At 45.1% G+C, this 16819-nt stretch overlaps 1 protein-coding gene across 48 annotated transcripts in view; it reads left to right on the forward strand.

Moving 5' to 3' along the window:
* The first annotated feature begins 507 nt into the window (after nucleotides 1-507).
* The window catches only part of RIMS1 (regulating synaptic membrane exocytosis 1), a 322306-nt gene continuing 305994 nt past the window's right edge, over nucleotides 508-16819 (forward strand). For 47 of the 48 annotated variants that reach the window (XM_051777693.1, XM_051777692.1, XM_051777643.1 and 44 more), the window contains exon 1: nucleotides 508-975. In XM_051777693.1, coding sequence (XP_051633653.1) covers nucleotides 812-975 — 164 coding nt within the window. In that variant the 5' untranslated portion in view covers nucleotides 508-811. The remainder of the gene's footprint in view (nucleotides 976-16819) is intronic. The other variant, XM_051777664.1, reaches the window with a different exon arrangement.

Genomic DNA, 16819 nt, shown 5'->3' on the forward strand with positions numbered 1-16819 from the left:
GCGGTGAGAGAGCTGGCTTATGGCAAGGGGGCTGCAGCTGGGGCGAGCACGGCTTACGCCGGATGGAGCAGCCCAAGGCTTCGCGGCGCCTCTGGCAGCCCCGCAGCAAGCCCGCACCCTCCCGCGGGTGGCCCTGCCTCGGGCGAGCCGGCAGCCCTGTCGGGAACCCAGGCGAGCACCTGCGGTGAGGAAGCCTCGAGAACGTGAGGAGGATGGCGGTGCCGGGGCCCACGCCGCGCCCGTGCGGCCGCGGGACGAGCCCGGGGGGGGCGGCGGGGACAGGCGCGGCCGGCCCGGGTGCCCGGCGCGGGCAGGGGCAGCGGCGCCGCGCCTCGGACTCCGCCTCACCGGCACCGAGCTCCCCCTCCCTGCCTCGCTCCCTCCCTCCTCCAGCGCCAGGCTCGCAGCGGCGGAGCATCTCGGCGGCGGCGGCAGCACCCGCCCTTCCCGGCCGGCCGGCGGCGCGCACCGCCCCCCCGCTCCCGCACGCACCCGCCGGCGGCGATCCGAAGCCCTCCGCGCCACCGCACCCCCGCCCCGCACGCCCACCGCCGGGAGGATGGGCTGCGGGCGGCGGCGCGGCAGCCCCTGAGCTCCCCAAAGCCACGGAAACAAAGGGAGCGAGCAGCGGCAGCACCGGGCCGGGGTGGATGCAAGCAACCATGAAAGGCTGGGTCTCCGCCTCCTCCGCTGCTGCCAGAGAGCTGCCGGCTGCCGCTGCTCGGAGGACTACCCTGTGAAGGGGGCGGAGGAGAGGCTGGCTGGGTTCGCCGTGCAAAGGTAGAAGGTGTAAGGGAGAGGCGGAAAGAAAATGTCTTCTTCGGTGGGGCCCCGCGGCCCTCGCCCGCCCACGGTGCCCCCGCCGATGCAGGAGCTGCCCGACCTGAGCCACCTGACAGAGGAGGAGAGGAACATCATCATGGCAGTGATGGACCGGCAGAAAGAGGAGGAAGAAAAAGAAGAGGCCATGCTCAAGTAAGCAGACGCCAGTCATTCATTCATTCAGGCACTCATTCATGCGCCGATCGCCGGCGGGCGGAGCGGGCGCTGCCACAGCGGGAGCCGGCCGGTGCCCGGAGCCGGCCGGCTTCGCCCTGCTCGGCGGGGCTGGCGCCGCGGAGCCCCGGTCCCGCTCCGCTCCCGGCCCGTAACTTCCTCCTCCCCCACCCCGGGCAGCTCCTCCCGAGGTAGCACCGCCGGAGGAGCCAGGCACGGCGGGACAGAGCGGGACGGCGGCCCTCCCCGCCCCGAGGGAGCCGACGGCGCAGGGCGGGCGGAAACCCCGACATGGGGATGAGGGGCGAGGTGGGATTCCTTTGGGGTCCCCAAAACCCCGCCTCTGCCAGGAGGGGCCGCTGGGTGGGGTTTCCCTCCGTGCGGGAGCCTCCGCGGCTGCCGTGCTGCCCCCGCCTGGCTCGGCCCCCTCTGCCGCTCGCCGCGGGGCTGGGGCGGCTGTCCCCGGCCGCCGCCCGGCACACCCCCCGCGCCCCCGGGCCGGGCCGTGCCGTGTCGCCGACCTCGGCCCGCCTGCCGCCTGCTCCAGCGAGGGCAGCGGCGGGAAGCAGCGCGCCGTGGGGCAGCAGGGCGTTCGTAATGAGGAAATAGATGGAATTAGTCGCACTGCTCATTCCAGCGGGGAGGCAGGCGGGCGGGCGTGCGTGGTGGCGGGACGGCGGGGGAGTGGGTTTATCTCGCTGACGGCGGCACGAAAAGGGGTGCGGGGAGCGCGGGGTGTGGGTAGGTGCCATGTTTGGAAACCGGATCCCCAGAACCTCTTTTGAACCTTTTCTCTCTCACCCCCTCGTCCCTGCCAAACAGTGCGTGTGACCACATTTTCTATCCTCCTCCATCAATCGGAGGCTTCAAACGTAACGTTACTGAATCGCCTGCTTCGAATGATGACAATAGACAGATTGGAGCTGTGGCCTGTGGAGGAGAATCAGGGTTTCTCCTCTTCTGACTGCCCATCAGGCCTGTTCGCTCTGGTGGGGGGAAGTGGGAGAGGTGACTGGAACAGTGTGAGCCTCTGATGCCACCCAGACCCTCCTTGCCACAGGATCCTTACCTCACTGTCGCCGGATTGCGTACACCTGTGCTCGGAGGGGATGCGCTGAAGGTGTGACGTGATCTGGGTGTTTCTTTTGGCTGCATTGGAAATACCCACTCGAGCGATGCAGGTGCCAGCTCTTCTCCACAGCTTTCTCTGCCCGATGGAGAGACCAAACGCCTGCAGGCTCCCAACTTTGGCCCCTTGCACTGTATGTGGTGAAGCTGGGAGAGCCTTTTAGTATATTGTCCCTTCCTATGCGTGCTTGACTCTGAATTTTTAAGGGGTTACTAGACTTGATTGCAATGGTGAGTACTGAGGCCCAGCTGCTAGTGTTGTGTTATTGGCGAGGAGCTGTCCGGGAGCGTGGTGCTTGGATCTCAGAAGAGTTCAGTTCTGTTGCAGTTCATTGTGCTTGGGGTGTGCCTAGCTTTGGAGGTGGGGTGATTGGAATGCAAAATGTTTTGTGAAAAGGCATTTTTTTAGTCAGTGTGGGGAAATGTAAGTGAAGGATTCCTCCTCAGTTTCTATTTGTCAGAAGAAAATTAAATAAAGCTCCGAGGCTCTAAACTATATGTATCCTTGTGTTCCTTGTCCTCCAGCACAGCTACTTCTCTATAAATGTTTAGCTTTTATTTCATGAAGAAGTTTACTGGTGACGATGTTGTACAGGAATACTATAAATCTTACAGTCACTGCAAGAATTAACTTCTGTTGGTAGAGGTGGTATTTTCTCAGCCCTACTCATGTTAATATTGGGTGGAGGGTAAATTTTCCTCCTTTTTTACCTCCCTTCTGTTTTTCTTCTGCTCTTCTTTTGCACTGGTGCTTTAGAATTCTGGACCGATAGTTCCTATTCTGCAAGATTATGGCAATCTTCAGCAGTTTTACTAAATCAATATAGGACACTTTAAATATAAGTTTTATAAGAGATCAAAAATTGTGCTTTGTGAATTCAACTTGAAATTACTTTATATTATGTTCAAATATTTGTGATACCCAAACTTAAAAGTTTATTTCCCTACAAAAGTTCTTTCAGATCATGAGATTAACAGTCTAGGGTTTCCACTGGCCTTAGAAATTGTGATTTTAAATAGATTTATAGATTTCTGTCTTTATTTAAAGAACCAGAAATTAAGAGAAAATACATTGGAAAACTTACAAACGTATGTACTCACTTTAGCTATTTCATTAGGCTTTAAAAATCAGGTCACAGCAAATAGTTTTCTTATGGGTTATGATTCGACCCTTACAGAAAGCCACTAGATTTTCTGAGATAATTTGGCTTTTCTGTATACTGAGCACTTACTTCCTTTTTGGGATAAGAGTTTGACATACCTTTCCAGAGAGTAACTTTCTCAAGACTGGAATATCGACAAGAATTTACTGCCATAATTTTTTAAAGGTTTGTTGCAAATACACAATGGTGCTATCAGATGACACAGCTATATTATAAAAGTCAGATATCATTACTATTCCTGTTATCTTCATTAAAAGATTTTCTGATTATCCAAATGTCTCAACAAAAGTGCCACCAGTTTTCATTTAAAACCACCTGATGGAGAAATGTTTCTGTCTGTAACACCCACATGCAAATCTGTAATTTTCCCTGAAAGTGAAGCTGAGAATCAGTGCTGCAAACTAGGCTACCTTCAATCCTGGGCTGATCAGAGGCCGGATATGTGCTGTCTCATGAATCATAAGGGCTAAAAAGGGTGCAGCATTTCTCTCCTGTTCTGGATGTCCTGATACCAATGAAAGTTCTAAAACTGTACTTGTAATTTTCCTTTCCAGCACTCCTCATAGGAGAAAACTGGAGGAAGAACTATTGGTTAAACAACTGTATTCTTCACATGGTCATCATAAAACTGTGGATCCAGGGGAATTTGAAGTGTTTCTGTGAGCAGACTGTATGCATTTCAGAAGTGTAGGCAACTAGGGTCACTGGTAAAGAGGCTGTATCCCTCTTCTCTGACTCTGTACCTCTCTGTCTTCCTGATCCCTGTTTCTGAGCTAAAAGCCTTCTTGTAAACGCTCTCTGCCAGTTCATGCTGACATCAGCACGTACTGCAGTGTGCCAGCCTGCGAACAGGGCGCTGTTACAGGGAGCAGGACTATGGACAGCGAACTGCTTTCGCTGCTTGCGCTGGAGAATGACAGAAGTGCAGTGCTTCGGTTTGAGGCCACCTGCTCATCACTTTCCAGGAACTCCCCTATTTGTCAGTTTGTTGGCCTGCTGAGTTTCCTTCAGCAGTCTGGGGTTAACAGAGCTTGTCACCTTCTTAGGATAAAGGCACACAACTTGTACTGGCTAGTATGACTTCCTTTTTCTAGGTATACCTGGTCAGTGACAGAGACCTCATCCTCCCTGCACCCTTCCAATATCAGATTTCCCACTACTGTGGGTGGTGTTTGCAGAAGGGGAATGCTTTTCTATCCTATGACCTGTTGAATACCTTGGAACAATGAGTTGAGGAGTTGGGGCTTTTGTGAAGATTCCTTCTTTTGCTTCTTTTGCGAACAGGTGTACCTTGGCTTGAGGATCACTTATAATGTTAGCTGATTGCCTTGAAATTGCCTTCACATCCAAAGACATGTTCTGCGTTCCTTCTGTAATAGAGGCAGTGCCACTAGGTACTCCTGAGACCATATCTATGCTTTCATGCACTGAAGTGCAGTCCCAGTATGGCACTGAAGACTCAAATCCACATAAGCACTTCAGTGCTTGCCTGGCACTAAGTACAAACTGAGGCCCCTTGAAAGTAGTCCATAAAGTCTTTCCATAATGGTGCACTTGTTCCTCTGTGTCCAGGGCATATAGCACCAGAACATGTGAGTGCCTCGGCTGCTGAATTGCTTGCAGTCTGTCTTATAGCTAAACTTGTCTGAGAGTCGCAACTACGTAGTCATCTGCCTAAGTTCTCTGAAAGACCTGACATGACCTCTGCATTGCGTATCGATGCTCAAAGTGCTGCTGTCACAGCAGTGGTCGCTTTCCTAACGTGAAGGGGACAGGCAGTGTTACTGCTTCCAACTACCTTAGGCTATTAATGTGGTGGTTAGGAAGTGATTATCTATGCCCAGTACACTTACCAACTTGAAGAAATTGTGTCCTAGACAAGTGCCGTTGCATGATAATTTTGTGGAAACAGTTTGGATTCCCAAAGCATATGGGCCCAGGAACATAACTCAATGTCAAACCCAATAGGAAGAGCTCTCCTTGAAGAGGAGCTGCCTTGCTCTCCTGCTGAGTGCTTCTGGTTACACAGGGCTATTAATGGAGCCTTTTTTTAAAAGAGTTTGAGAAATTTAAAAGGTCTGGGAGTAGGAAGCAAGTCCTCCATCTCCTCCAGTCTTGGGGCTTCAGAGCTTTGTGGTTTGTTCCTCTGTGGTTGGGAGAGCATCACCTTCCTCCATGACACGCCTTTGATAGCAACATGGAGAGCAGGCTGTTGAGTAGGTGGGGCTTTACCATAGTAGACTCAACTCTCATCCACGCTTGTTTTCCTGTTTCACACTGACTGCAAGATTTTGTGCGTATCTCTGAAGACTATAGTCTCTATCAGCTCTTTTAATTGGAACTTGGCCTTCGACACCCAAGCTTCTGCTGTTCCTATATGAGTAAATGTTTGCATAGGACAGTGGTAAAATGTACCATGGCCTCCTCTGCAGACTAATTCACATCGGAGGCATTTTTTGCTGTTTTACTTGGTAGATACTCCTGTAGCTGGAAGGGAAGAAGTTCATGTTGAGTGGCTGATGTCGAGCCTGAAGTCCAGATGTTGCCCAACAGGTGACTGATGTGACTAAAAAATTTTGAAGAAGCATGAGAGGGTAAGTTTTCAATGAGACTGAAGAGAGAAACAAACCATCATTCGCAAAAATGGGGGGGGGGAATTAAAAGAAAAATAGTTTAAAAGTTTAAAGTGTACATTCAAACACTAGATAACCTGAGACAACTATATTTTTTGTGGACATAAGGTGCCTTGAAGTGAAACAACCACAGTTAATATACAACAAATTTCAATCATAGACAAATCACAGAATTGTATATGTGTATATACTTAAGATGAAGTTTGTTTATATGTGGTTGTGTGCCTTATCTCCTTGAGTTAGTCAGGTACTAAGTGTAAACTATGGCAGCTGTGAACACAGCTAGTTGAGTTCCATTCAAACTTTGGTCAGAAATTAGAAGGTGATTCCTAATTATCATGGCTTTCATTTGCTGGAGCAAATTTAAGTGGGGCCAAAAGTTCTTACTGCACTTCTGATGGGATTTTAAAAGACTATGAGATTGTTGGCCAAGGAAGTGGCAATAGTAGGAAACTTAACTCAGACATGGGAGGTTCTTCGTAGTTTTATAACTCTATTTGAGTAGCTTCAGTGGACAGGGTAGCGGGTACTTGAAACCTTCCCAGCTCAAGAGTTATCTCAAGATTTTTCATGGCAGTTAGTAAATAGGGAGAAGTTGATCCTAACACCCTATTTTGACTCTCTAGTATGGTACACAACTTGATTTTAGTGGAACTCAGGTCTTTTAAATTAACAGGCATATTGCAGCTGCTCACATTTCAGGGCTGCCAGATCCTGAAGTCACTTGCAATTGGTGAGAATATCTATTTCAGCGTTTGCAAGATAACCCCTATATAATTTCCTGTGGGCACCTGGAAGCTTCCAGCCTGCACTACTTATTGCCTAATTGAAGTTAACCAATTGACCAGGAGGCTAGTGCTCTTAACCAGTTTCCCGGAGACAATTTCTTTCCCTCTTCATTTCTACCACTTGGACTACACCTAACATTGTCAGAAAACGTTGAATACTGCTCAAATCACAGTGGCAGCTGCTGCCACCCTCATTTTGTATAGTACTTATGTGCAACATAGGGAAGTAGGGTTCCCAGACCTTCTTAGCCTGTATGCTGTAAATCCTCTGATGGTAATTACCCTTCCATAAACAGTAGGGAAGGAAGAGGTAGGATCATTCTGTCTCCTTTCTGGTGAAACTGGGCCACTTTGCAGAAATAAAAGCAAGAGTCAAGAGGCCATCATGAAGAAGTCTATCTTCATCTTATCTTCAAGATAAAGGATCTAAAGCTTGTCTTAAATCCCACTGAGAAACAGCGGAGGAATTGAGTTCTGGGAACTGGTTGTGCAGTTGGCACAAAGGAATTAAAGGATAAAACAGATAAACAATAGCAAGATTCTCTCCTCTGATTCAGACTACCTCTTATTCTTTCCATGGTCACATGAATCTCACTTTCTGTGCAGTGGAGCAGGAGGAATGGAGGCTACTGCTTGAGAGCCTTTGTTTCTTCCTTTGTACTTAAAGGAGTTTGGAGCCACCATGTTTCAGACCCTGTGGTGGTGCAGGGAGCAGAGTGCAGGTTGCTTACTATGTGCCTGAGTGTTTTAAGCCCCTAGAATCACCTAGACAGATTGTTCAAATATTGCCTTGCACCCCTCCCTGGCGGTGCCAATGCTGATACTGATACTTGAATGTAAAAATCCATGCTGAAACAATGTTACTCCTGCAGGTCTGTAGGAGCCTGGAGATTGTCTAGTCCAGCCCCCTACTGAGAGCAGGGCCACTTGTAGCAGGTAGCCCAGGACCATGTGCAGGTGGCTTTTGACTATCTCCAAGGGTAGAGACTCCACAGCCTCCCCGGACAGCTCTTTCAGTGTTCAACTACCCTCACAGTAAAAAGTGTTTCCTGTCGTTCAGATGGAACCTCCTGTGTTTCAGTTTCTGTGCGTTGTCTCTGGTCCTGTTACTGGGCTCTTCTGGGAAGAGTTTGGCTCTGTCTTCTTTAGTCCTTACCCCTGGGGATCTATACATGTTAAGATCCTTCTGAGCCTTCTTTCCTCAGGCTGAACAGTCCCCACCCTCACAGCCTTTCCTCATGTCATGTTCTTGAGTCCCTTAGCTGTCTTTACGGCTCCTTGCTGCACCGGCTCCAGCACATCTTTCTTGTACCAAGGAGCCCAGAAGTAGATTTAGCATCCAGATATGGCTTAACCAGGGCTGCAGCAGAGAGCAAAGATCACCTCTTTCAATCTGCTGGCAATGTTTTTCCAGTGCAGCCCAGGATGGCATTGGACTTCTTTGCTGCAAGCGTACATTGTTGGTTCGTGCTCAACTTGGTGTGGACCAGGAATTCTCAGTTGCCTCTCTGCAGAACTTCTTTCCAGCTGGTTGGCCCCCAGCATGTACTGCTGCATGGGATTATTCTTTTTTTGCAGGACTTATGCTGGGTGTTTTAAAGCTTACAAGAGAGACCAGTATCTAACATGTTCTCAAATAATTCAAACGAAGGATTGCTTGCAGTCATTGCTTCTGGCCCCTTTTTCTTTGCTGTCCAAGGCCTTTGCTCAGAGATGAAGGGAGAGAATTGAACAGTGCAGAAACTGTTGTGGTCTTTTGACCAATAGAAACATCAGAAAAGATTTAGCAGCATCTAAGTCTTCAAGTTTTCATCACTCTCAGAGGGTAGGTGTGGCCATAACTGTGTTCTAATAAAGGAGACAACTTGCGGTGACCTCAGAATTGCAAGGAGTGTTTTCATGACTTTCAGGGAATTTCAGAGAATTGGTAGTGGTTTTTTCACAGAAAGGTGGACCAAGTAGTCTAAGGAGACTACTATATACAGTTAAAGTGTATTCACAACTGCACACAGTCATGCAGCAAGGCAATTATGAGACAGCTGTTGACTGTTCTACTGAGTGCCCATCTCACCACCAAGGGAGGAGCAGAAGACTGTCAGCAGACGATAGCAGATTGATAGGCATTTTCTTAAAAGCTATAGAAGAACAGGTGATAGGGGATGACAGGCAGTAGTAACCATCCCTACTGTGTTCTATACATGGACTTCAGATTGGCATATGTTGAACTTTTGGAAGCTCTGAACTGCAAACCGTTGTCCAGAGCTCTTTTCTGACCCCCGTTTAAGTGGTTTTATTGAAATGCACAGGGCATTATCTCTGTGCATGCGTCTTCCCACATGATTCTCCACTTGATACAAGAAGCTGCCAAAGCTTCATTCCTGGCTTTGTCTGACATTGCACTAATACTTCCCGACTAAGAAGTCTGTCATTCTCCAAATTCATAGTCATTATCTGTGCCCTGCAGAAGGGTGAAGACAAAGACTGGGTGAAAGAACATAATCTCTGCGCAGAAACTTTTCAAAGTACAGAGTTGTTATAAACCTTATCTTAAAAGGAATTATGCAGAAGAGGCTTCTTCTCTAGAGAGGGATGGTAGTGTCCTGTTGTTTATTTTTCTGGAAAACAGCAGAGAGAGAACAACATTAAAAGAGATTTGCAATTCTCAGTCTTGTCAATACCCTTTTATTTCTGACGACTCATACGAAGAATTTTTTGCATCCTTGGATAGGAAAGCAACTAACAAAGACGGAATGTGCTTCCTTCGTCAAGCAGTTACTAAGCATTTTAAGACTTGAGCTTAATGCCTTAAACAAAAGGCTGTTTAAAAATACTGCTGCCCTTGTGTTCAGGCTTGTAGGGATGCAGGCATTATTGAAGGTGGAAAATGACAAAACTGAAATTCTATTTTAGGTTGCCAGTAGTTAGAGCCAATTATAATTTCTAGCCTGTTTTACCTTCTCCTTCACTCTACCCACTGGTGACCGATGCATTTGTCTTCTCCCCTGGGCCTACCAGTTTTAATTAATAGATGCTGACATGCAATTACGTTTTGGGGGAAAAAGCTTGGGTACCTATAGTCTTGCTTTAGTTCCCAACAGTGATAAATCATGTAAGAAAATCTTATTCTGTCCATTACAAACACAGAGTAGTTTCATTCTGCTTTTTGGAAATACCTGCATAAATTTACAATTACTGGAATGATTTACACCTTACCAGGTCTATATGATTTACCTCAGTCAAATTTATGTATTGGATCTGTAAGGATGCAGATACTTTTTAAGATTTCTACATCTACCAAGAGTTACAATTGTTTTATCTCTTCTTTTATACTTCATAGATATGGTTAAATATTATGCAATGTTTATGGTGTTTCCTAGTTTTGGAGTCTAGGCAGTAAATGTTAGTCAGAGTTATTTTTGGTGTTCACAACAAGCAGCAGAAAATATACCACTACAGTTTTGATTTAATAGTTTCTTAGGTAAGATGATAGGATAACATTGTAATTCTTTGTACTTATAACTGAAGTAATCATCCTCAAAATTTGATTGTATGTCAGCTACTTATGTCCAGAGAGAGTTTTAAACAAGAAAACCATGTTGCAAATATAGTTTTCGGCACTTTTACAGAAGCAAGAAGAGCTAGTTGCAATTTTCAGAATAATGACATACACAAAACCATTCATACTTGCCACTTCAGAGGCATGAAGCGACATGACATGATGAATAACCTTTTCCAGGCAGTTCTAGATTGAATTAGAACACCTATGTGGGCACTAATTTCTGCGTTTGTTCACATCGAATGTGTCTCATTTTCAGTCTCAGGACTTTATGCACTTTGCTTATGTTAATACCATTGAAGATAGAGGAGTGCATCTATCTGTATATGGGGATTTTCAGGTATCTGTAATAAAAATTTGTAGTGTTTGAGATCTCCTAATGTCTTTAATCTCTGTCTTTCCTATATTAAGCCCTCCTGGAGTTACTGAAGGTTGGTATATGCCCTGAGAGTTGCTTTTTGTTCAGGGGTGAACCTAGTAGATAAAGCTACACTTTTTAGTGATGACAGTGGTGGATCTAGGAAATCAACTGTTTCAAAATTTGCGGATCTGGGGTGTAACCTGAGAATAATTTTCTATGTGTTTTGGGCATTAGATAAACATTAGATTCTAATTAGAATGGTTGTTTAAATGCCTTGCATGAAAATACAGTTATTTACTTTAAGACCCTTAATAAAGAACTATTTTTTAAAACTTCGTTATGTGAAATTTATGAGGACATTTCTCATGAATGGAACACAGCCCAACCACACTATTTTAGTGTAAGTCCTATTATATTCCAGAGAAAAAGCAAGAAACAGAGCACTCTGTTTGTTCTGAAAATTGCTAATGAAAGTCTTCACATGCTTGAATGACCTAAGTGTGAAGTGTCTTCTCAAGTGTTTCTCTTAGTTACCGATACTGCATACTGTGAGTTGATCAAAGTATTTATGTATCCAAAACTCTATCTCCATCTTATGCTACCAGGTCTAATAAAAGATGCTACATTTTTTGCAAACCTTGTTTGGCCTATGAGCTAGAGCACATTAAAAATTTTGTAACCACTGCTCATGAAGGTTTTATCTGCATTTCGTTAAAATATATATTAATTCTAAAACTTTTCAATATACTGTGAAGGGTTCAAAACCATATCCATAAACTAGGATTTTGTAATACTTATATTGATACATCATCCTCTTGCCAGATATTTAGAAAACCTGCAATCCTATACTATACAAACAATTCAAAGTTTTGGCTGTGGACTATTTGCATCTGTGTGTATTAATCACATTAAAATATTATACAGATCAAAATTTTAGTAATAGGACTTTTAAGAGAAATGACAATGAAGCAGCTTATGTAAGAAAAGGCCATTTGGGAACTGGGTGGTTGAATATGGTTAGTTGTGTTTGGAGCCATAGTCTGTTAGTGTAACTGTTTTCTTTTGACAATTCAATTGGTCTTGGGAAAAGCGTCAAGAGCTATGCAAAACCAGATGTAATAGCTGTCTGAACTTTCTAATCTCTTGTCTTTACACAATTTCTTTAGTACTTGCATGTTCTAAAAAAGCAGAGTAATTTTTCTTTTATATTTATTATTCCCTAGGTTTTTAATTAGCCTTTCATATAAAGTTATTTTCAAAATAAAGTCATTACACTTTAGTGTCGCGGGGTATCTATCGTAGTAGTTAGGTTTGGCTGATAGAAAAGCACACACACACACACACAAGGAGTTGAGACAAGAGCTGTCTGCTGCGTCAGCACAGCAGCATCCTTTGTTGGGACAGCTAGCCCACACTTTCTGTAAATAACATAATTTCTACAAAACACCAGCACTACGCACCTGCACCATGAACACAGGCAACATTCTTGTCCTTGTACATTTTATCTTCCCTAAACCTACTTATCACCTTTCCAGTTAACTCCCATCTTCTCAAGGCTGCACTGTTCATGGGAATGGTTAATCGGGGAATGGTCTTATGCCATCCAATATATTATGTTTGTCTAGGGGTTCAACCTCTAGAGGCTTAGTGGGCCTGCCGCTTCCCCCCACACTTTAGCATATTTGCAATCTTACCTTTAGAATAATTTTGACATTTGACATCAGGAGACTAACTTTTGTACTGATTACATGATATTGCACAGATGTAGATGAAAAAATGTGAAAGCTGGAGCAGTAAAAGCATGTGAAAAATCTATGAGAGTTTTGGTTACTTTAGGTGGTAAGTCTCCTTGGTACTGTTATTTATGGTAAAAACTATGACATTGCTTGACAAACTTCAGCTGTACAGTTTACCAGTCTGTTGGCCATGTGTTTTTAGCTATAGGAAGGCTGATGGAGCGCATGGAGCATGAGGCTAGGCATTTAAGAAGAAAGGACAGAATTTATGAGGGCTCTAGATCATCCTAGTTTAACTCTATTGATTTTGGCCCAGGGTACTACCTGCAAAGTATCAGGATAATGAGTTTGCACTTTATGGATGAGAGTTAAAAGAGGTTTTATATGTGCATATGTATCTGTACCTAAGAATATTGAACCAGGCTGTACAGAAATATGTACAAGTTGTTTTATAGATGTTAATTGCAACATTATGTTGCTTAGCATTGCTGAAAACATGCAGAGTGCATTGGTGAAAGTTGTTCAGGAGATGAAAATTAGGAACAATTTTGCTTGCAGTCATATCAGAGGGACAAGTGACACAGTTCCTGCCATGGACCAGCAAAACACTGTAATGCTGTGGTCCTGTGCCTCTCCTAAGTTTAATTAACTGTGGTGACTTTCTACCTTGGAACAAGTGTCACTGGAAGCACATCTGTTAACTGGAATAAGACTGAAGTGTTGTTCAGTCTGTTTACATGGGATACATCCGTATAAGTCTTGAATTTTGCAGAATGAAGACATTTTTCTCAAATGCATCCAGTAATTGTTCAATTACTACATAGAAAGTAAACTTAAGAAGAGTGAAGCCAAGGCATCGCTACCCACATTTCTGAAAAAAAAGCGCCCCAGTTTATTTATCACTGTTCGAAAGTGTTTGTGTATTTTTTTAATTACTTTGTGGTCTGCATACCCCTAATTTCATGCAGTCTTAATTGTTTTTTTTTGTTTTCCTTTGCTTTCTCCAAAAAGCTGTTTTTCAATACACTCATAGAAAGGAACTGTATTTACTCAAAGCTGGAAATTGCAGAATTATATGGATTGATTCTGCCAGTGAACATGTAAAAAGTGTGTAAATTCCTTTGAGATTAAATGCACAGTACATTTTTCTTGTATTTCAGAGCAAAATTAGATATCGACTTTTTAATGAGAAATCTATTCTGAGAATATAGAACACCACTAATATATTATGATTCTTGTATTTTGTGTTTTTAGATGATTTGATATTGGTAGTAGTTTTTAAATTTAAAAGTTCTCACTTTTATAGGCAAAATACCTTCATCATTTATTTTGCAAAGTTTTTTTTTTTTTAACTACATTAGCTTAAAGCAAAACATCACCCCTTAAAAAAGTTTTTTTCTAAAAATTATGATGCTCACCATAAAATAACTGTCAACCAGAGCTGTCTGGACTCGACTGACCAGTTCAGGGATTCAGCAGGAATTTACAGATTTGTTCACTTGTAACATCCCTTTTTCTAGTGGAGATATTTCCAGTTTAAACAGTCCGTGCAGAAAGTAGCTGGGGAGTTCTGGTTACATGACCAGTGAGTCAGTGCTCTGTCTTTCTACCAGCCAAGGTGATCCAATTCTTTCTTTCTGGATATTTACTCTGTATGGGATCAAAAGTAAAAAAGCTGAGGTTTCCATGAGGTAAAGTAAAATTAATGACATGAACAACATGAGGGAAGAATCTTGAGGAGAATAGCAGCAACAGGAGTGCTTCCTATTGTGGAGGAGGTTTGCCCTCTTATTTTTTACAGAGTTTGTAGTTAGGAGTGCTTTCAGCTCTCCCCTTGGTGAATTAATGGTCAAGTGTGCTTTTTTTCTGTCTGCATTTAAGTGTTTGCCATATTTCTCTGAAATCAAGACCTTTACAGAGTGATTCGTGTTTTTTGTCACATTCTGTTGGATTACTGCAACATTTGCAATCCCATTTTACATGGGATTACCCTTGAAGCATTGTATTGATCTCATACTGTGCGTTTTTGCTTTTCCTTCTGCTTCCTATTGCATGTGTTTAATCTTAAAGCAGAGCTTTCCTTCCTGTGTACTGGTAGGAGAATGGAGGTCAGCTGAGACCACAGAAGAAAGCCTTCCTAAAGCAGAAAAGGCAGGGAACTTTCACATGTAACTTTAGCGAACAGGCCCTAAATTTGAGAGCTTTCCATGAAAGCCAAAGTTTGATGAACTTTTTGTGAGGGCAACTCACTCGTTATGTGAAAGTTGCAGAGGTGGAAAGGAACTAATCTTTCTAGCAATTTACTTAATGGTGTGAAATACTAGGTGTTAAAATTTGAAGACAGGCACTTGCATGTCGGGCATTCATAAATAAAGCAAGAAAATCAATAAGTGACTTCGGCAACTGCCACTCTTTTGACTTCTTTGTCAGAGGCCAAGAACTGAATGAACAAGAAAATTAAAAGTGTTTTCCCTGAAGGAAAAGGAAAAGTACATTTTCCTCCAGGCTAAAGCTGAGGCCACAGAGAGTACAGGAAAGCTTTTATTGCTGTGTGCTGTGCTGGGTTCACTCTGGCTGGCTGCCAGGTGCCCACCAAAGCTGCTCTGTCTTTCCCCTCCTTAAATGGACAGGGGAGATAAAATATAACAAAAGGCTCGTGGATCCAGCCAAGGGCAGGGAGAAATCACTGACCAGTTATTGTCAAAAGCAAGACAGACTCAACTTGGGGAAATTAATTTAATTTATTGCAAATCAAAATCAGAGTAGGCTAATGAGAAATAAACCCAAATCTTAAAATACCTTCTCCCTATCCTTCCCTTCTTCTCGGGCTCAACTTTTCACTCTTGATTTTCCTTATGTCCTCTCCCAGAGGAGCACTGGGGGTTGGGAAATGGGGGCTACAGTCAGTTCGTCACACGTTGTCTCTGCCACTCCTTTCTCCTCAGTGGAGGACTCCTCATACTCTTCCCCTGCTCCAGTATGAGTCCCTCCACAGGAGACAGTCCTCCACAAACTTCTCCAAAAAGAGTCCTTCCCAAAGGCTGCAGTTCTTCGTGAACTGCTCCAGCACGAATCTCTTCCAAACGGTAGAGTCCTTCAGGATCAGACTGCTCCTGCTTGGTTCCCTCATGGGGTCACAACTCCTGCCAACAAACCCATGTCAGCGTGGGCTCCACTTTTCACAGGGCCACAGGTACTGCCAAGACTCTGTTCCTGCATGGGCTTCCCACAGGGTCACAACCTCCTTTGGGTATCTACCTATTAACCAATGTGAAACCCATCTACAAGAAGGGTCAGAAGAGGATCTGTGGAACTACAGGCCTGTCAGCCTGACCTCAGTGCTGGGGAAGGTTATAGAACAGGTTATCTTGAGTGCCATCATGCAGCATGTACAGGACAACCAGGGAATCAGGCCCAGCCAGAAGGGGGTTTAGGAAAGGCAGGTCCTGCTTGACCAACCTGATCTCCTTAAATGACCAGGTGACATGCCTAGTGGATGAGGGAAAGGTTGTGGATGTAGTTACCTGGACTTCAGTAAAGCCTTTGATACTGATTTCCCCTGGACAAGCTAGCAGCCCACAGCCTGGACAAGTGCACTCTTTACTGGGTTAAAACCTGGCTGGATGGCCAGGCCCAGAGAGTGGTGGTGAATGGTGCTGCATCCAGCTGGTGGCTGGTCACTAGCAGTCTTCCCCAGGGCTCAGTGTTGGGGCCAGTCCTGCTTAATGTCTTTATCCATGGTCTGGAGGAGGGATTGAGTGCACCCTCAGTAAGTTTGAAGACAACACCAAGTTGGTCAGGAGTGTTGATCTCCTGGAGGATGGGAAGTCTCTGCAGGGGAATCTGGACAGGCTGGATTAATGGGCCAGGGCCAGCAGTGTGAGGTTCAACAAGGCAAAGTGCTGGATCCTGCACTTGGATCACAACAATCCCATGCAACACTACAGACTGGGGGAAGAGTGGGTGGAAAGATGCCTGGTAAAAAAGGACCTGGGGTGCTGGTCAACAGACATCTGAATATGAGCCAGCAGTTTATCCAGGCGGACAAGAAGTCAATGGCATCCTGGGCTGTATCAAGTATAGTGTGACCAGCAGGACTAGGGCAGCAATTGTCCCCCTGTATTCAGGACTGGTGAGGCTGCACCTCAGGTGCTGTGTCAAGTTCTGGGCCCCTCACCTCAAGAAAGACATTGAAGTGCTGGAGTGTGTCCAGAGAAAGGCAGTGAAGCTGGTGAAGGGTCTGGAGAGAAAGTCGTATGAGGAGTGGCTGAGAGAGCTGGGGTTGTTTAGCCTGGAGGAAAGGAGGCTCAGGGGAGACCTTATCACTCTCTACAACTACCTAAAAGGGGGTTGTAGTGAGGTGGAAATCGGGCTCTTCTCCCAGGGAACTAGTGACGGAACAAGAGGAAACAGCCTCAAGCTGCCCCAAGGCAGGTTCAGGTTGGACATCAGAAAGAA

The sequence above is a fragment of the Manacus candei genome, unplaced genomic scaffold (assembly GCF_025592945.1).
Source record: "Manacus candei isolate 608988 ecotype Guabito, Panama unplaced genomic scaffold, ASM2559294v1 h1tg000011l, whole genome shotgun sequence".
NCBI lineage: Eukaryota > Metazoa > Chordata > Aves > Passeriformes > Pipridae > Manacus > Manacus candei.